The sequence below is a fragment of the Zosterops lateralis genome, assembly GCF_965231275.1.
Source record: "Zosterops lateralis genome assembly, chromosome: 38".
In the NCBI taxonomy this organism is placed as follows: domain Eukaryota; kingdom Metazoa; phylum Chordata; class Aves; order Passeriformes; family Zosteropidae; genus Zosterops; species Zosterops lateralis.
Window position 1 is genome coordinate 214313 of NC_139798.1, and position 19856 is coordinate 234168.

At 45.2% G+C, this 19856-nt stretch overlaps 1 protein-coding gene and 2 long non-coding RNA genes across 6 annotated transcripts in view; 2 read left to right on the forward strand and 1 right to left on the reverse strand.

The window, feature by feature from the left end:
- The window catches only part of ACIN1 (apoptotic chromatin condensation inducer 1), a 37090-nt gene extending 18094 nt beyond the window's left edge, over window positions 1-18996 (forward strand). Inside the window, exons 8-17 of the mRNA XM_083882171.1 lie at window positions 4177-4216; window positions 6674-6792; window positions 7698-7922; window positions 8988-9225; window positions 10230-10378; window positions 11650-11757; window positions 14347-14454; window positions 16382-16808; window positions 18075-18175; window positions 18609-18996. Coding sequence (XP_083738297.1) covers window positions 4177-4216; window positions 6674-6792; window positions 7698-7922; window positions 8988-9225; window positions 10230-10378; window positions 11650-11757; window positions 14347-14454; window positions 16382-16808; window positions 18075-18175; window positions 18609-18875 — 1782 coding nt within the window. The 3' untranslated portion in view covers window positions 18876-18996. The remainder of the gene's footprint in view (window positions 1-4176; window positions 4217-6673; window positions 6793-7697; window positions 7923-8987; window positions 9226-10229; window positions 10379-11649; window positions 11758-14346; window positions 14455-16381; window positions 16809-18074; window positions 18176-18608) is intronic.
- On the reverse strand, window positions 454-3898 carry LOC310921925. Of its 4 annotated transcripts, XR_014592233.1 has the most exons (6): window positions 3690-3791; window positions 3450-3481; window positions 3110-3138; window positions 2231-2405; window positions 543-605; window positions 454-468 (listed from the first exon to the last, which is right to left on the reverse strand). It is a non-coding gene; the product is annotated as an uncharacterized lncRNA (long non-coding RNA). The 4 variants fall into 4 exon arrangements; XR_014592234.1 differs by lacking the exons at window positions 454-468; window positions 543-605 and adding an exon at window positions 1029-1043; XR_014592235.1 differs by lacking the exons at window positions 454-468; window positions 543-605 and adding an exon at window positions 2068-2119.
- LOC310921926 lies at window positions 14470-15478 on the forward strand. Its single transcript, XR_014592237.1, has 3 exons — window positions 14470-15061; window positions 15125-15329; window positions 15425-15478. It is a non-coding gene; the product is annotated as an uncharacterized lncRNA (long non-coding RNA).
- Window positions 18997-19856: the final 860 nt, after the last annotated feature.

Consider the following 19856-nt stretch of genomic DNA (forward strand, 5'->3'; position numbering starts at 1 on the left):
CCCCCCCAAACCCCTCCGGATTTTCCCCCTTTGGAGCCCCCACGTGTCTCTTTTTTGGGCTCCAGCGCCGCCCCCTCGGAACCTTCCGGAACCTTCCGGGACCCACTTGGGGGGCAGCGGCCCCACGGATCCCGCACCGAGACCCCCCTTGGGCACTTGTGGGGCACCAAATGGAGTTTGGACACCCCAAAACTCACTTGTGGGGCGGAAAACACACCTGGAGACCCCAAAAATTCCACTTGTGGGGCAGAACGTGACCCCAAAGTCACTTATGGGGCGGAAAAATGGACTCGAAACCCCAAAAAAATTCATTTATGGGGTGGAAAATGGAGTTTGGAGACCCCAAAATTCCACTTGTGGGGCAGAACGTGACCCCAAAGTCACTTATGGGGCGGAAAAATGGACTCGAAACCCCAAAAAATGGAACTTGTGGGGCAGAAAATGGACTCGAAACCCCAAAAAATGGAACTTGTGGGGCAGAAAACGGAGCTGAAAAACCCCAAAAATTCTACTTGTGGGGCAGAACGTGACCCCAAAGTTACTTATGGGGCGGAAAAATGGACTCGAAACCCCAAAAAATGGAACTTGTGGGGCAGAAAATGAACCTGGAGACCCCAAAAAATTCACTTGTGGGGTGGAAAATGGAGTTTGGAGACCCCAAAAATTTCATTTATGGGGCAGAACGTGACCCCAAAGTCACTTATGGGGCAGAAAAATGGACTCGAAACCCCAAAAAATGGAACTTGTGGGGCAGAAAAATGGAAATTGAGCCCTTGAAATTCCAGTTATGGGGCAGAAAATGGACTTGAAACCCCAAAAAATTCATTTATGGGGCAGAAAACACACCCAGAGACCCCAAAAATTTCAGTTATGGGGCAGAACGTGAACCTGGAGACCCCAAATTTCACTTATGGGGCAGAACGTGACCCCAAAGTCACTTATGGGGCGGAAGAATGGACTCGAAACCCCAAAAAATGGAACTTGTGGGGCAGAAAATGGACTCGAAACCCCAAAAAATGGAACTTGTGGGGCAGAAAACGGAGCTGAAAAACCCCAAAAATTCACTTGTGGGGCAGAACGTGACCCCAAAGTCACTTATGGGGCGGAAAAATGGACTCGAAACCCCAAAAAAATTCATTTATGGGGTGGAAAATGGAGCTGAAAAGCCCCAAAAAAGTCACTTATGGGGCGGAAAATGGAGTTTGGAGACCCCAAAATTCACTTGTGGGGCGGAAATGGATTCCAGAGACCCCAAAATTTACTTATGGGGCGGAAAAATGGACTCGAAACCCCAAAAAATGGAACTTGTGGGGCAGAAAAATGGACTTGAAAACCCCAAAAAAGTCACTTATGGGGCAGAAAACGGAGCTGAAAAACCCCAAAAATTCCACTTGTGGGGCAGAACGTGACCCCAAAGTCACTTATGGGGCGGAAAAATGGACTTGAAACCCCAAAAAATGGAACTTGTGGGGCAGAAAATGAACCCGGAGACCCCAAAAATTTCAGTTGTGGGGCAGAACGTGAACCTGGAGACCCCAAATTTCACTTGTGGGGCAGAAAATGAAGTTGGAGACCCCAAAAATTCCACTTGTGGGGCAGAACGTGACCCCAAAGTTACTTATGGGGCGGAAAAATGGACTCGAAACCCCAAAAAATGGAACTTGTGGGGCAGAAAAATGGACTTGAAAACCCCAAAAAATGGAACTTATGGGGCAGAAAACGGAGCTGAAAAACCCCAAAAATTCACTTGTGGGGCAGAACGTGACCCCAAAGTCACTTATGGGGCGGAAAAATGGACTCGAAACCCCAAAAAAATTGATTTATGGGGCAGAAAATGAAGCTGAAAAACCCGAAAAAATTCATTTTTGGGGCTCAAAGACCCCAAAATTCACTTGTGGGGCAGAAAACACACCTGGAGACCCCAAAAATTTCAGTTATGGGGCAGAACGTGAACCCAAAGACCCCAAAATTCACTTGTGGGGCAGAAAACGGATTCCAGAGACCCCCCCCAAGTTACTTGTGGGGCAGGAAATGGAACCTGAGACCCCAAAACTCAGTTATGGGGCAGAAAATGGACTTGAAACCCCCAAAAATGGAACTTGTGGGGTGGAAAATGAACCTGGAGACCCCAAAATTCATTTATGGGGCAGAACGTGAACCTGGAGACCCCAAAATTCACTTGTGGGGCGGCCAGAGACCCCCAAGTTCAGTTGTGGGGCAGAAAATGAACCTGAAGACCCCAAAAATTTCACTTATGGGGCAGAGATGGACCCAAAATTCCACTTGTGGGGCAGAGACGGATCTCAGTGACCCCAAACTCCACTTGTGGGGCAGAACAGGAACTCCAGTGACCCCCAACTCCACTTATGGGGCAGAGAACGGACTTTGATCAGCCCCAAATTCCACTTGTGGGGCAGGAAATGGACCCTGAGACCTCCAAAATTTCTACTTGTGGGGCAGAGAATGAACCCAGTGACCCCCAAGTCACTTGTGGGGCAGAGAACGGACCCAGAAACCCCAAAGTTTTACTTAGGAGGCGGAAAATGGACTTTAAACGCTCCCAAAATTCCACTTGTGGGGCAGAGAATGAACCCTGAGACCCCAAACTTCAATTTATGGGGCAGCAAATGGACTTGGAGACCCCCCAAGTTCACTTGTGGGGCAGAGAACGGACTTTGCTCACTCAAAATTTCAATTGTGGGGCAAAGAACGGACCCGGTGACCCCCAAAATGTCACTTGTGGGGCAGGAAATGGACTTTGATCACCCCAAATTTCACTTCTGGGACACAAAACAGGCCCCCAAACCCCCAAAATTCCACTTATGGGGCAGAGGAGTGACCCCAAAACCCCAAACTTCAACTTATGGGGCAGAGAACAGACTTTGAAACTCTCAACTCTACTTATGGGGCAGAGAATAAAGTTCAATTACCCCAAACTTCAACTTGTGGGGCAGAAAATGGACTTTTACCACCCCCCAAGTTTTACTTATGGGGCAGAGATGGATCCCAGCGACCCCCAACTTCACTTATGGGGCAAAGACGGATTCCAGTGACCCCCAAGTTCAACTTATGGGGCAGCAAAAGGACTTTAAACACCCCAAAATTCCACTTGTGGGGCAGAACATGGACTTGGATCACCTCAGACTTTTACTTGTGGGGCAGAGAACAGAACCAAAATTCCACTTGTGGGGCAGAGAACAAACCCAGTGACTCCCAACTCCACTTATGGGGCAGAACGCGGACTTTGATCACCCCAAAAAGTCACTTATGGGGCAGGAAAAAGACCCAAAATTCCACTTGTGGGGCACAAAACACACCTGGAGACCCCAAACTTTTACTTGTGGGGCAGAGAACGAAGCCCAAGACCCCGAAATTTTACTTATGGGGCAGAAAATGGACTTTGATCACCCCAAAATTCCACTTATGGGGCAGAAAACACACCTGGAGACCCCAAATTTCCACTTGTGGGGCAGGAAATGGACTTTAAATGCCAAAATGTCACTTATGGGGCAGAAAATGGACTTTGGTCACCCCAAACTTTTACTTATGGGGCAAGAAATGGACCCAGAGACCCCAAATTTCAACTTATGGGGCAAGAAATCGACTTTGAGACCCACAAAAAGTCACTTATGGGGCAGAACACGGAGCCCAGAGACCCCAAATTTCAACTTATGGGGCAGGAAATGGACTTTTAACACCCCAAACTTTTACTTGTGGGGCAAGAAATGGACCCAGAGACCCCAAAATTTCACTTATGGGGCAGAAAATGGACTTTAAAAACCCCGAAATTCCACTTGTGGGGCAGGAAATGGACTTTTAACCCCCCAAAAAGTCACTTGTGGGGCAGAAACCACACCTGGAGACCCCCAAAATTCCCACTTGTGGGGCAGGAAAAAAAGGACCCAAAATTTCCACTTGTGGGGCAGAGGTCAGAGCCCGCCGGACACGCCCCTTCCCCGGACACGCCCCTTCCCCGGACACGCCCCTTTAACCGGAAGTCTCCGCCCCCTAAACGCCAAATATGGAAGTGTGGGAGGGGCTTTTGGGGGCGGGGTGGGCGTGGCTTCGGGGCGGGAGGGGCGGGGTTTGATAAAGGGGGTGTTGGTTGAAGCCACGCCCCCTTTGACTGAAGCCACGCCCCCCTCGCCCCTTTGCCCCGCCCCCGTCTCTCCCCAGGCCACGCCCAGGGGCTTCAAGAGGAAGATCGCGGTGCTGTGTGAGTGGGCGGGGCTTAAAAATGGGGCGGGGCCAAAAGTGGGAGGGGTTTAAAGGGAAAAACGGGGGTTGGTTTAAGAAGGAAAAATATTAAGATTAAAGTGGGAGGTGCCGGGAGGGGGCGTGGTCTGGTAAAAGGGGGCGTGGCTTGGCGAGGGAGGGCGTGGTTTGGTAGGAAAATGGGCGTGGCTTGGTCTGGGGAATTTAAAATGGGCGGGGCCAAAAAGTGGGAGGGAGTTTGGAGAAGTGGGAGGGGCTTAAAGGGTAGGAAAGGGGCGTGGCTTGAGTAGGAAAATACGTGAGGCTTAAAGTGGGAGGAGCTATGAGGGGGCGTGGCTTTAACAGAGTGGGCGTGGCTTGGATTAAAAGGATGAAGAGTGGGCGGGGCCAAAAGTGGGAGGTATTTTGATGTGTGGGAGGGGCTTAAAATGGGGCGTGGTTTAATGTTAGAAGGGGCGTGGCTTGTGTGGAATGGGCGTGGTCAGAAAAGTGGGAGGTGTTTGGAGCTGTGAGAGGGGCGTGGTTTGAGTTAAAAAGGGGTGGGGCCTAAATTAGGAGGGGTTTGGGGGTGTGGATTAATGGAAGGGGCGTGGCTTGTGGAATGGGTGGGGTCAAAAAGTGGGAGGGGTTTGGAGGTGTGGGAGGGGCTTAATAGTGAAAAGGGGCGTGGTTTAAAGAGGGAAGGGGTGGGGCATAAAGTGGGAGGGGTTTAATGGTGTGGGTTAATGGGAGGGGGCGTGGTTTGGTGAATGGGCGAGGTCATAAAGTGGGAGGGGTTTGGAGGTGTGGGAGGAGCTTAATAGTAGAAAGGGGCGTGGCTTAAATAGAGAATGGGTTGGCATTTAAGTGGGAGGAGCTGGAAGGGGCGTGGCTTAAAGGGAGAAGGCCTGGCTTAAAATGGGTGTGGCCAAGAAATGGGAGGGGCTTAAATTTAAAAAGGGGCGTGGTTTGAGGAGAAAAGGGGTGGGGCCTAAATGAGGAGGGTTTCAGGGTGTGGCTTGATGGGGGCGTGGCTTGTGTGGAATGGGCGGGGCCAACAGTGGGAGGAGGTTTGGAGGTGTGGGAGGGGCTTAATAGGAAAAAGGGGCGTGGTTTGAGAAGAAAAGGGGTGGGGCTTGAAGTGGGAGTTGTTAAGGGGGCGTGGCTTCTTAGGAATGGGCGGGGCCAAAACTGGGAGGGGTTTGGAGCTGTGGGAGGGGCTTAATAGTGAAAAAGGGGCGTGGCTTGAAGTGGGAAGAAGTGGGGCTTAAAGTGGGAGGGGTTTGGGGGTGTGGTCTGATGGGAGGGGGCGTGGCTTGTGTGGAATGGGCGGGGCCAAAAGTGGGATTGGGTTTGGAGGAGTGGGAGGAGCTTAAAAGAAATAAAGGGGCGTGGTTTAAGTAAGGAAGGGGTGGGGCTTACAATTATGGTGGGTGTGGCTTAATGAAAGTGGGCGTGGCTTAAACAGGGATGGGCGTGGCTTAGTCTGGGAAAATAAAACCAGACGTAACTATTAATAATTAAATATTAATTATTTAGAGCATTTAATAAATGGGAATGGGAGTGGGAGTGGCTTAAATATGTAAATTAATATTTATATGTAACTTATTAGTGCCCAAAGTATTAACAATGTAATATTAATTATTATAAATTTATAATATTAATATTATTAATAATATCATATTAAAATACATAGTAAATTATTTTAATAATTTTAATATTAACAATTTTTGTTTAATTAATAATTATTGAAGGTAGTTAAGGAGCAAACCTCTAATTAACTCACACCAATCAACATCTAATTTGCATTAAAATTTGTTAAATTAATAATATTTTAATTAAAAAAAAAATATTTTATTGGGGTAAAGAAGTGAAAGATGGGCGGGGCTTCCTAAACTGGGCGTGGCTTCACTAAATTTAAATATTAATAATTAATTTTGAGGTTAATTGTTATTAATTGTGACCTGTCAATCATAGCCAGGGGCGGGCTGGAGGTGAAAGGGGGTGGGGTCTCTCATAACCAATCAATTAATAATTAATAATAATTAATTGTGACCTGTCAATCCCAGCCAGGGGCGGGCTGGAGGCCGAAGGGGGCGGGGCCTCCAATAAATAATTAATTAATAATTAATTGTGATTAATTTTCCGCAGCCAGAGGCGGGCTGGAGGCGGAAGGGGGCGGGGCTTTCAATAATTAATCAATTAATAATTAATTGATATTAATTTTCTCCAGCCAGGGTCGGGCAGGAGGCCGAAGGGGGCGGGACCTCCAATAAATAATTAATTAATAATTAATTGTGATTAATTTTCTGCAGCCAGGGGCGGGCTGGAGGCCGAAGGGGGCGGGGCCTCCAATAATAAATCAATTAATAATTAATTGTGATTAATTTTCCGCAGCCAGGGGCGGGCTGGAGGCCGAAGGGGGCGGGGCCTCCAATAATAAATCAATTAATAATTAATTGTGATTAATTTTCTGCAGCCAGGGGCGGGCTGGAGGCCGAAGGGGGCGGGGCCAACGCGGGGGGGCCCCGGAAGCGCCGCTGGGGGGCCACGACCCCCAAGAAACCCTCGATCAGCATCAGCACCGACTCCCTCAAGGTAAAAACTTTATTAAAAACTTAATTTAATTAATTAAAATAATTTTTTTTAAAAAAAATTAAAATTCAAAAAAAAATCGCTTTTTTTTTTTTTGTAGCAAAAAAATCGATTTTTAAAATAATTTTAAAGGCAAAATTCCCGGTTTTTTTTCTTTCAAAAAATTCTTTTTGGACGAAAAAAATTCTCTTTTTTTTACAAAGAAATGGGCGTTTATTTTCCAGTTTTTAAATTATAATTCCTGATTTTTTTTCTCTAGAAAATTATGATTTTTTTTCTTGTTCTTCAGCTAAAATTTCGACTTTTCTTTGGAAGAAAATTTTTTTTTTTTTTTTTTTTTTTTTTTTTTGCCAAAAAATTGAGGTTTTTTTTCTTCCACTTTTGAGGTCAAATATTCCTTTTTCTTTTTTTGCCATAAATTTTCTCTTTTTTTCATCAGAAAATGGAACTTTTTTAACCAGTTGCTGAAGCAAAATTCTCTCTTTTTTTTTCCACCAAAAATTTTCTCTTTTTTTTTTGCTCAAAACTGGAAATTTTTTTCCAATTTTTAACTCAAAATTCCCAAATTTTTCACTGAAAAATTTGGGGATTTTTACACTTTTTTGCGCCAAAATTCTTGATTTTTATTGCCAAAAATTTTATTTTTTTTTTTCAGCAAAAAATTGATTTTTTTTTTCCGGTTTTTGAGCCGAAATTCCCTTTTTTCCCCTGAAAATTTGTTTAATTTCAGTTCAGATTCCAATTTTTTCTCTTGAGTTTTTTTTTAATTTAAATAAAAATTTTAATTTTTTTTTATTTGAATTTATTCTACTTTTCCTTAATTTAATTTAGGGGGTTTTAATTCAATTTAATTTAGTTTAATTTAATTTAATTTAATATAATTTAATTTGTTTTTATTTTATTTTTAGGGCCTGATCCCCGAGATCCGCGCTGGGGGCGGGGCCGATCCCCTGGACACGCCCCCCGAGGGTGGGGGAGGGGACCCCGCCCTGCCGGGGGGGGAGGGGCCGGAAGCAGAGCTGGGGGGGGAGGGGCCCGAGAGAGAAAGGGGCGTGGCCTCGGGGCCTGGCCCCGCCCCCAGCCCTGGGCCCCTCCCCCCGGGGCTGCTCAAAATCTGCCGGACGGTGACGCAGGTAAAGGGGGCGGGGCCTGGGGTGGCCACGCCCACAAACACATTAAGCCCCGCCCTCTCATCGCTTTGGCCACACCCACTTCCTATTAAAGCTGCGCCCATATCCTTTAAGCCCCTCCCCTTATCTTTAAGCCCCTCCCATCTCCTTTGGCCACGCCCCCTCGCCTTTAAAGCTGTCATTGCCCTTTTAAGCCCCTCCCACCTCCCCTGGCCACGCCCACAAACCCCTTAAACCCCTCCCATCTATATTGGCCACGCCCACTCCCCATTAAAGCTCTGCCCTGTCACTTTAAGCCCCTCCCCTTTTATTCAAGCCTCTCCCACTTCTCTTGGCCACGCCCAAAAACACATTAAAGCTCCACCCTCTCACTTTAAGCCCCTCCCACCTCCTTTGGCCACACCCACTTTTCGTTAAAGCTCCACCCTTTCCATTTAAGCTCCTCCCACTTCCTTCGGTTACGCCCACAAACCACTTAAAGCTTTGCTTTTTCCCTTTTAGCTCCTCCCACCTCCCTTGGAGCCCTTCCCTTTCCCTCAAGCTCCACCCACTTTTCCCAAGCCCCTCCCCTAAAAAAATCTTTATTTTTAAGCCCCTCCCCTTTCCAAATTCCCCTTTTAGCCCCTCCCCTTTTTCTAAGCCCCTCCCACCCTTTTCCTCATCCTCAAGCTCCGCCCCCTCATTTTAAGCCCCTCCCTCATCCTTTGAGTCCCTTTACCCATAAGTCCCTCCCCTTTTTCAAAGCCCCTCCCCTTTTCCTTAAGCCCCTCCCATTCACAGTCTCCACTTTGGCTCCTCCCCTTTTTCCAAGCCCCTCCCTCCCCTTTTCCTTAAGCCCCTCCCCTTTTCCCACATCTTCCTTATTTAGCTCCTCCCCTTTTTCCTTTTAACTCCTCCCACCCCATTTAAGCCCCTCCCATTTCTCCCCAAGCCCCTCCCACTTTCTCTAAGCCCCTCCCCATTTCCTTTTAAGCTCCACCCCTTTTTTCATAATAATTTAAATAAGCCCCGCCCCTTTTTTGTCAAACCACGCCCATTTTAACAAGCCACGCCCCTTTTTGTCCCCAGGTGGTCCCTGAGAACGGGCGGGGGGAGGGGCAGGAGGAGGAGGAGGAGGAGAGCGACGAGGGAGGGGGAGGGGCCTCGGGAGGGGGGCGTGGCCAGAGCCAGCCCCGCCCCCAGCCCGGCCCCGCCCCCGCCGTGACGTCATCGCCCGCCCCGGGAGGAGGAGGGGCCGCCCCCGGCCCGGCCACGCCCACCACGACAGCGGCCACGCCCCCCGCGGGGGAGGGGGAGGGGAAAGGGGGTGAGTGACGATGGGGGCGGGGCTTAAATAAAGGGGGAGGGGCTTAAAGTAAAAGGGGAGGAGCTTTAGTGGGAGGGGTTGGGAAAAGGGGGAGGGGCTTAAAGTGGGAGGGGTTAAAAGTGGGAGGAGCCTAAAATGGGTGGGGTAGGGAAAGGGGAGGGGCTTGAGGTGTTGAGGGAGGGGCTTTAAATGAAACGGGGAGGGGCTTAAAAGGGAAGGGGAGTGGCCAAAGTGGGTGAGAAATACAGGGAGGGGATTTAAAAAGGGGGCGGGGCTTAAATAGAGTGTGAGGTTTAAATGAGGGGTGGGGCTTAAATAAAGGGGTGGAGCCTGAGTAGAGGGTGGGGCTTAAATATGGGATTTAAATGTGGGAGTTTAAATGGAGGGCGGGGCTTAAATAAAGAGGGCGTGGCTTAAGGACAGGTTTTAAATTTAGAGGGCGGGGCTTAAATATGAAGGGCAGGATTTAAATATGGAAGTTTGAATCGGGGGCGGGGCTTAAATATTAAACTTAAATATAAAGGGCGGGGCTTAAATATTAAGGGCGGGGCTTAGATGTAATAAGATAAATCCCTACTAAATAAATAAAATAAAATAAAATAAAATAAAGGATTAATATTTTTTAAATATTAAAGGCGGGGCTTAAATAAAGAGGGTGGGGCTTAAGTGTAATAAAATAAATCCCCACTAAATAAATAAAATAAATAAAATATATAAAATATATAAAATATATAAAATAAAATTGAAATAAAATAAAATAAAATAGAGGATTAATATATTTTAAATGTTAAGGGTCGGGTTTAAATTGGGAAGGGCGTGGCTTAAAAAATTCATTAAAAATCACAAAAAATCTCCAAAAATCTCTAAAAAATTTGGGGATTTTTTTTGTGGGCGGAGCTTAAAAAATTCATTAAAAATCTTTAAAAATCTAAAAAAAAAACTCTAAAAAAATTGTGGATTTTTTTGTGTGTGCTGACGTCATGACCACGCCCCCTTTTCCCCAGGCGAGGCCCCGCCCCCCCGGAAGCCGCAGGGCGCCCCCTGGCGGCCCGGGGGGTCTCTGCTCCTCCCTGTGGATGAGCCGGTGAGGGCGGCGCCCCGCCCCTCCCCCCCCCGCCACCGCCCCTCCCCCATCGTGCACCTCTGCAACCTGGTGAGGAAAAAATGGGGATTTTTGGGGGGGAATATGTTCATTTTATGGGGATTTTTTTGGGAATTTTTGGGGGATTTTTTGGGTTTTTATGGGATTTTTTTGGGATTTTTTAGGGATTGTTTTGGGGTTTTTTTGGGGATTTTAATGGGAATTTTTTGGGGGTTTTTTGGATTTTTTTTTTTTTTTTGGAATTTTTAAAAGGAATTTCTTGGGGATTTTTTTGGATTTTTTAGGGATTTTTTGGGGATTTTTTAGGGATTTTTAGGGATTTTTTGGGGATTTTTTTTTTTGGATTTTTTTAAAGGAAATTTTTGGGAATTTTTAGGGATTTTTTTTGATTTTTATGGGATTTTTTTGGCAATTTTTAAAAGGAAATTTTTAGGGGTTTTAAGGGATTTTTTTGGGGGAATTTTTTTTGATTTTTTAGGGATTTTTTAGGGATTTTTTAGGGATTTTTTTAGGAATTTTTAGGGATTTTTAGGGGATTTTTTTGGGATTTTTTTTGGGAATTTTAATGGATTTTTTTGGGGATTTTTTTAGGGATTTTTTTGGGGGATTTTTCTGGGATTTTTTTGGAATTTTATTCGGGTTTTTTAGGGGATTTTTGGGAAATTTTTTGGGATTATTATGGGATTTCTTTGGAAATTTTTAAAGGAATTTTTTGGGATTTTTTGGGGATTTTTTGGGGATTTTTTTTTTGGAAAGTTGGGGGATTTTTGTGGGGGAATATATTGATTTTTTTGGCATTTTTTGGGGATTTTAATGGGATTTTTAGGGATTTTTTGGGGGGTTTTTTTGGGAATTCATTAAAGGAATTTTTGGGGATTTTTTTGGATTTTTTAAAGGGATTTTTTTGGGGATTTTTTTAAAGGAAGTTTTTTGGAATTTTTAGGGATTTTTGGGGGATTTTTTGGGTCCATTTTTGGGTCAATTTGGGACCATTTTTGGGTCATTTTTGGGTCAATTTGGGGCAATTTTGGCTCATTTTGGGTCATTTTTGGGTCAATTTGGGACCATTTTTGGGTCATTTTGAGGCCAATTTTGGGTCTATTTTGGGTCATTTTGAGCCCATTTTTGGGCCAATTTTTGGCTCATTTAATTCCCAACCATTTTGAGCCATTTCTGGTCATTTTGGGGACGTTTTTGGGTCAATTTTTGTCACTTTTTGGGGCCGTTTTGAGGCCATTTTTGGGCCGATTTTAGATCAGGTTTTTTTGGGTGATTTTGGGTCATTTTTGGGTGATTTTGGTTAATTTTTTTTGCATTTCCAGGTGCGTCCCTTCACGCTGGGGCAGCTGAAGGAGCTGCTGGGCCGCACGGGGCGGCTCAAGGACGACGGGTTCTGGATCGACCGCATCAAATCCCATTGTTTTGTCACGGTGAGGGGGGAAAATACACTGAATTTACCCCAAAAAACAGCCCAAAATATTCAAAATTCAGCCCCAAAAAAATCACCAAAAATATCACCGAAAATCCCGAATTTTATACTAAAAATTTTGCCAAAAAACAACCAAAAATCACTCCAAAAATACCCAAAAAATCCTCAATTAATTCTCAATTTTATACTAAAAAAAATCCCCCGAAATTCACCCAAAAATCACCAAAAAATTTACCAGTTTTTTTTACTAAAAATCACAAAAAAATCCCCAATTTGTTCTCTGAAAACCCGAAATAAATTACCCGAAAAATTCAGCAATTTATTCATTAAAAGTCCCCCAAAATTCACCCAAAAAATACCAAAAAAACACCCGAAAATTACCCAATTTTTAAAATAAAAATCCCCCAAAATTACCCAAAAAAATCCCCAGAAATTACCCCAAAAATCCCCAATTTTTTACTAAAAAATCTCTAAAAAATTCACTCAAAACTCAACCAAAAATTACCGAAAAATCCCCAATTTATTCATTAAAAATCTCCCAAAATCCACTTAAAAATCACCCAAAAAATACCCCCAAAAATCCTCAATTTTTCACTAAAAATCCCCCAAAAATCCCTGATTTTTTACCAAAATTTCACTAAAAAATCTCCAATTTTTTAGTAAAAATCCACCCAAAAATTCATGGAAAATTCAAATTATGGCTCCGAAAAAAAAACCCCAAAAAATCACTTTAAAAATCTGTAAAAATATCCAAATTCTGGATGGACCGAATCCAATCCCATTGTTTTGTCACGGTGAGGGGGGAAAATAATCTCATTTTACCCCAAAAAACACCCCAAATTCACCCCAAAATCATCAGGATTTGACCCAAAAAAATTGCGAATTTTGCCACAAAAATTCCAGGATTTAATCTCAAAATTCAGCCCCAAAACCAGCCAAATTTCACCCGAAAAAATTCAAGATATAACCCAAAAAAACCCACAAAATTTAGTCCCAAAAATCACCAAAAAAATCCCCAAAAAATCCCAGATTTTTTCCAAAAATTCCCCAAAAATCAACCAAAAAAGCTGCCGAAAATTACCTAAAAACCACCAAAAAATTACCCCAAAATTACGTAAAAAATCACCCAAAAATCACCAAAAAATCACCCAAAAATCACCCAAAAATTATCCAAAAATCACCCAAAAATTATTCAAAAATCACCCAAGAATCATCCAAAAATTATCCAAAAATCACTCAAAAATCATCCAAAAATCACCCAAAAAATCACTGAAAAATCCCCCAAAAATCACCCAAAAATTATCCAAAAATTCCCCAATTTATTCATTAAAAATCCCCCAAAATTCACCCAAAAATCACCAAAAAAATCACCAGTTTTTTACTAAAAAACCACCAAAAATTAAAAAAATATCACCAATTTTTTTACTAAAAGTCACCAATAAAATGCTCAATTTTTCACTTGAAATCCACATCAAAATCACCCAAAAAATCCCCAATTTATTCATTAAAAAATCCCCCAAAATCCACCCAAAAATTGACAAAAAACCACCCAAAAAATCCGTAATTTTTTACTAAAAAATCTCTTAAAATTAATTTCTAAATCTCCCAAAAATCAGCAAAAAATTCCCCAAAAATCCTTAAAGTTTTCCAGAAATATTCCAAAAAATTCTTCGAAGTTTAAAGAAAATTGGGAGAAATTTTGGGGAAAATTTGGAAAAAAATTTGGGGAAAATTTGACGAAAATTTGGGAAAAAAATTGGGGGAAATTTGGGAAAATTTGGAGAAAATTGGAAAAAAATTATGGGAAATTTGGGGAAAATTTGAGAAAAATTTGGAGAAATTTTGTAGAAAATCTGGAGAAAATTCAGGAAAAAAATTGGTGAAAATTTTAAGGAAAATTTGAAGAATCCCCCCAAAAAATCCCTAAAAATTACCTAAAAACCACCAAAAAATTACCCAAAAATTACTTTAAAAATCACCCAAAAATACTTAAAATTCGCCAAAAAATCACCAAAAAATCACCAAAAAATCACCTAAAAAATACACAAAATTCACCCAAAAATTACCCCCAAAAATCCCCAATTTTTTTACTAAAAGTTTCCCCAAAAATCACAAAAAATTCCCCAATTTCTTAGTAAAAAACCCGCAAAATTACCCCCAAAAATCCCAATTTTATTACTAAAAAATCACAGAAAAACTAACAAAAAAACTTCCATTTGTTTTCTAAAAATCCCAAAAAAATCCTCAAAAATCACCAAAATATCCCAATTTTTTTTTCTAAAAATATCCAAAAAATCCCCAATTTTTTACTAAAATTCCCTAATTTTTTACTTAAAATTCTCCTAAAAATCCCCAGTTTTTTACTTAAAATCCCCCCAAAATTGCCCCAAAAAAATTCTCAGTTTTCCACTAAAATTCCCCCAGAAATTCATTGAAAATTCAATTTATCGCCAGAAAAACCCACCAAAAAATCGCTTTAAAAATCCGTAAAAAATCCAAATTTCATCGGATTTTCTCCGGGTTTTTTTCTAAACGTTCCGAAATTCTTAAATTTTCCCAAAATTAATTAATTTTTCCCCCAAATCCCCAGTACTGCTCTGTGGAGGAGGCGGTGGCCACGCGGGAGGCCCTGCACGGGGTCAAGTGGCCTCAGTCCAACCCCAAAGTTCTCTCGGCTGATTTCGCCCAACAGGACGAGGTAAAAAATGGGAATTTTGGGGAAATTTGGGAATTTTTGGGATTTTGGGGATTTTGGGGTTTTTTGGGATTTTTTTGGGATTTTTTTAAGGGATATTTGGGGGATTTTGGGGAAAATTTTGGGGATTTTTAGGGGATTTTTGGAAGATTTTTAGGGAGTTTTTGAGGGGGATTTTTAGAGGTTTTGGGAAGGAATTTGGGGGGAATTTCGGGATTTTTGGAGTTTTTTTGGGGAATTTCTGAGATTTTTTGGGGTTTTTTGGTTACTTCTGGGATTTTTTTGGAGATTTTTGGGGGGAATTTTGAGAATTTTTTGGGATTTTTTTGAGAAAATTTTTTAAGGGATTTCGGGGGTTTTGGGAGGAATTTTGAGGTTTTTTGGGGAATTTTTGGAAGATTTTTGGGGAGATTTTTAGGGGGAATTTTGGGGTTTTGGGACAAATTTTGAGGGGAATTTTGGGGAGATTTTTTGGGAGATTTTGAGGGGAATTTTTGAAGTTTGGGGGGAATTTTTGGGATTTTTTTTTGAGGTTTTTTGAGAGGAATTTTGGGAGTTTTTGGGGGGAATTTTTGGTTGAGGTCACTAAGGGGTCAGAGGTCACTAAGGGGTCAGAGGTCACTTAGAGGTCACTCTGGGGTCATTCAGAGGTCAGGGGTCACTCAGCTCTGAGGTCACTCTAAGGTCATTCAGGGGTCAGGGGTCACCCAGAGGTCACTCAAGGGTCATTTAAAGGTCGCAGAGGGGTCAAAGGTCACTCACAGATCACTCAGGGGTCAAAGGTCACTCAGAGGGAAAAGGTCACTACGGGGTCACTCAGATCAAAGGTCACTCAGGGGTCACACAAAGGTCACAATGGGGTCAGGGGTCACTCAAGGGTCACTCAAGGGTCACTTGGGTCAGTGGTCACTCAGAGATCACTGTGGGAGTCACACAAAGGTCACTAAGGGGTCAATGGTCACTCAGATTAAAGGTCACTCAGGGGTCACTTGGTCACAGAAAGGTCACAATGGGGTCACTGGTCACTTGGGTCACTCAGGGGTCAGTGGTCATTCAAAGGTCACTCAGGTCACTATGGGGTCACTCAGAGGTCACTCAGAGGTCAGTTAGAGATCAGTGTGGGGTCCCTCGGGTCAGGGGTCACTCAGGGGTCAAAGGTCCCTACGGGGTCAGTGGTCACTCAGTGGTCACTCAGGGGTCAAAGGTCCCTAAGGGGTCAGTGGTCACTTAGAGGTTACTCAGGGCTCACAAAAATGTCACTATGGAGTCAGTGGTCACTCAGAGGTCACTCAGAGATCAAAGGTCATTCAGAGGTCACTCGGGGTCATACAAAGGTCACTATGGGGTCAGTGGTCATTTAAAGGTCACTCAGAGGTCACTCGGGTCACTCAGAGGTCACTATGGGGTCAGTGGTCATTTAAAGGTCACTCAGAGGTCACTCGGGTCACCCAGAGGTCACTATGGGGTCAGTGGTCATTTAAAGGTCACTCAGAGGTCACTCGGGTCACTCAGAGGTCACTATGGGGTCAGTGGTCATTTAAAGGTCACTCAGAGGTCACTTGGGTCACTCAGAGGTCCCTACAGGGTCAGTGGTCACTCAGGGGTCAGAGATCCCTACAGGGTCAGGGGTCACTCAGGGGTCACTCAGAGGTCACTCAGAGATCAAAGGTCATTCAGAGGTCACTCGGGGTCATACAAAGGTCACTATGGGGTCAGTGGTCATTTAAAGGTCACTCAGAGGTCACTCGGGTCACTCAGAGGTCCCTACAGGGTCAGTGGTCACTCAGGGGTCACTCAGGGGTCAGTGGTCACTCAGGGGTCACTGTGGGGTCACTCAGGGGTCACTGTGGGGTCACTCAGGGGTCAGGGGTCACTTTGGGGTCACTCAGAGGTCAAAGTTCACTGACCCCTCCCCTTTCCCCTCCCCCAGCTGGATTTCCACCGCGGGCTCCTCCCCCCTCCCCCGCCCTCGTCCTCCAGCCCCGCCCCCCCTCGCCCCTCCCCCCCTTTCCCCGCCCCTCCCCCTTCCCAAGGGGGCGTGTCCTCCCCTGGCCACGCCCCACGGGGGGCGGAGCCCTGGCAGTGGGCGGAGCGCGAGCGGGAACGCTCCCGGCGGGAACGCGCCCGGGAACAGCGCGAGTGGGACCGCGGGAAAAGCCCCGCCCCCTCCTCGGGGACACGCCCACAGGGGGGCGGGGCTTCGCAAGGCCACGCCCCCTCGCGCCCCGGGGAGGGGCGGGGCCAGAGGAGCGGCCAGAGAGGAGGAGGCTCCGCCCACCAGCAGCTGCTGCAGCAACAAGGGGGCGGGGACAAGGAAAAGGGGCGGGGCCAGAGGGAGGCCAGGCCCGAGAGGAAAGGTGAGTGATGGGGGGGGAAAGGGGCGGGGCTTAAAGGGAAAGGGGCGGGGCTAGAGGGAAAAGGGGCGGGGCTAGAATGGAAAGTAGAGGGGCTTGAGGTGAAAGGGGTGGGCCTAGAGGGGAAAGGGTGTGGCTAGAGGGGAAAGGGGTGGGGCTAGTGGGGAAAGGGGTGGGGCTTGAGGAGAAAGGTGGGGCTTGGGGAAAAGGGGGCGGGGTTTAAAGGGAAAGGGGCGGGGCTTGAGGGAAAAGGGGTGGGGCTTGATGTGGGAGGGGATTTGTGGGTGTTTGAATGGCGTGGGAGGGGCTTAAAGGGGTGTGGGAGGGGTTTAAAAAGGGGTGGGAGGGGTTTAAAGGTGGTGGGAGGGGCTGAAGGTGGTGGGAGGGGTTTAAGGGATGTGGGAGGGGCTTAAAGGTGGTGAAAGGGGTTTAAGGGTGTGTGGGCGGGGCTAAAGGGTGGTAGGAGGGGTCAAGGAGGAAAAGGGGCGGGGCTTGATGTGGGAAGGGCTTTATGTCTGTTTACGGGAGTGGGAGGAGTTTAAAGGGTGGTGGGAGGGGCATTGTAAATAAAAGTTTAAGGAAAAAGGGGCGGGGCTTGAAGGGGACAGACATTGTGGGCGTGGTTTGGGAGGTGATAAAGAGGTGGGCGTGGCCCCTGAATAAGTCGTCATACTTAGAACAAAGGGGCGTGGCTTCACGCTAAAGTGGGTGTGGCTTCATGTTTATAAACTATTTATCAATAAGGGGGCGTGGCTTATGAAATGGAATTTTAAATGGGCGTGGCTTGTGAATAGGGAAGTGGGCGTGGCCTGTGATGAGGCAGCCATATTTGACTCCAAGTGGGCGTGGCCAAAACGACAATTCAAACAAATTGTAAATAAAGTGGGCGTGGCCTAGGAGGTTGTAATGAGGTGGGCGTGGCTTAGGAGATTGACAGAGAGGTGGGCGTGGCCTGTGATGTGTCAGCCATATTTAAAACTTAGTGGGCGTGGCCAAACCCAGATTAAAACTTATTTTTAAATAAGTGGGCGTGGCTTATGAGGTTGTAATGAGGTGGGCGTGGCCTGTGGGTAGGTGGGCGTGGCTTAAGTGATTGACAATGAATGTGGGCGTGGCCTATGATGAGGCGGCCATGTTTGGCTCCAAGTGGGCGTGGCTTAGGATGCTGTAACAAGGTGGGCGTGGCCCTTGGGAGAGGTGGGCGTGGCTCGGGTGATTGACAGGGCGGTGGGCGTGTCCCTGAGCCGTGGCCACGCCCCCTCCCGGCAGAGAAACCCCCTGAGGAGCCGCCGGCGAAGCTCCTGGACGATCTTTTCCGCAAGACCAAGGCGGCGCCCTGCATCTATTGGCTGCCGCTCACCGACTCCCAGGTGCTCATTTGCATATATTTGCATAAATTAAACGTAAGGGAGGGGTGGGGGGAAATTTGGGGGTTTTCGAGGGGTGAAAAAATGGGATTTTTGGGGGGTAAAAAATGGGATTTTTAGGGCAAAATTCGTCTTAAAAATCGGACAAAATTTGCATAAAAAATTGGGATTTTTTTGGGGATAAAACTTGTGTTATGAATTGCACGAAATTTATGTTAAAAATTCAGATTTTTTGTACAAAATTCGTGTTAAAAAATCCAACTTTTTTTAAAAAAATTCCTTTAAAAAATACGAAAATTTGTGTAAAAAAATGATGCTTTTGGCACAAAAATGGCGTTAAAAATCCGGGTTTTTTTGGGATAAAAATCCCCAAACTCCCAAAATCCTTTTCCTGACCCTGACCACGCCCCTCATTTGCATAAATTTGCATTTTTAGCTCCTCCAGAAGCAGGCGGAGCGCGCGGCGCGGGCGCGGGAACGGGAGCGGCGCCGGAAGGAACAGGAAGAGGAGGAGCAAAGGCAGCGCCAGGGGGGCGGGACTTCCGCTTCCGGGGGCGGCGCTTCCGCTTCCGGGGGCGGGGCTTCCTCGGGATCAAACCCCGCCCACTCGCAAAGGGGCGGGGCCGGGCAAAGGGCGCCCCCTGGCGGATCCCGGAAGAGGCGGAGCCGCAGTCGAAGCCCGCCCAGCAGGGGGAGACGTTGAGATTAAAATTAAAATTGATTTTCAGGGGTTTTTTGGGGGGAAAAAGGCGCAAAAAATATTTTTATTTTGTTGTTGGTTTTTTTGGCGGAGTGGAGGGAGAGATGGTGGAAATAAAAGGTGGAAAAAAGAGAAAAAAAGTGGAGTTTTTTTGGTTTAAAAATGAGATTTTGGGGGGGGGGGAAATGGGGAATTTTGGGGTAAAAAATGGAGAAATTTGGGTGAAAAAATGGAGAATTTTGGGGGAAGAAAATGGTGAAATTTGGGTGGGAAAATGGGAATTTTGGTATAAAAATTGGGGAGATTTGGGGGAAAAAATGTGGGAATTTTGGGTGGAAAAAATGAGGAAATTGGGGACAAAATAAAGGGGAAATTGGGGGACAAAAATTGGGAAAATTTTGAGACAAAAAACGGGAAAATTGGAGACAAAAATTAGGAAAAAAATGGGACAAAAAATGGGGAAATTTGGATGAAAAAAATGGGGAAATTTGGGTTGAAAAATGTGACAATTTGGGGACAAAAACAGGAAAATTGGGGACAAAATTTGGGAAAAATTGGGGACAAAAAATGGGGGAATTTGGGTGGGAAAAAGGGGAACTTTTAGGGCCAAAAAAATTGGGAAATTTGAGTGGGAAATGAAGGATTTTGAGGACAAAAAAATGTGGAAATTTGGGGACAAAAAACGGTAAAATGGGAGATAAAAATTGGGAAAAATTGGGGGACAAAAATTGGGGAAAATTTGGGGACAAAAATGTGGGGATTTGGGTGGAAAAACGTGGGAATTTTAGAGTGAAAAATGGGGAAATTTTGGGTGGGAAAATGGAGAATTTTGGGAGGAAAAAAATGGTGAAATTTGGGTGGGAAATGGAAGATTTTGGGGACAAAAATAAGGGGAAATTTGGGACGAAAAATGGGGAAATTTGGGTGGGAAAAATGCGGGATTTTGGGGTAAAAAAAATCGGAAATTTGGGGTGAAAAAAAGGA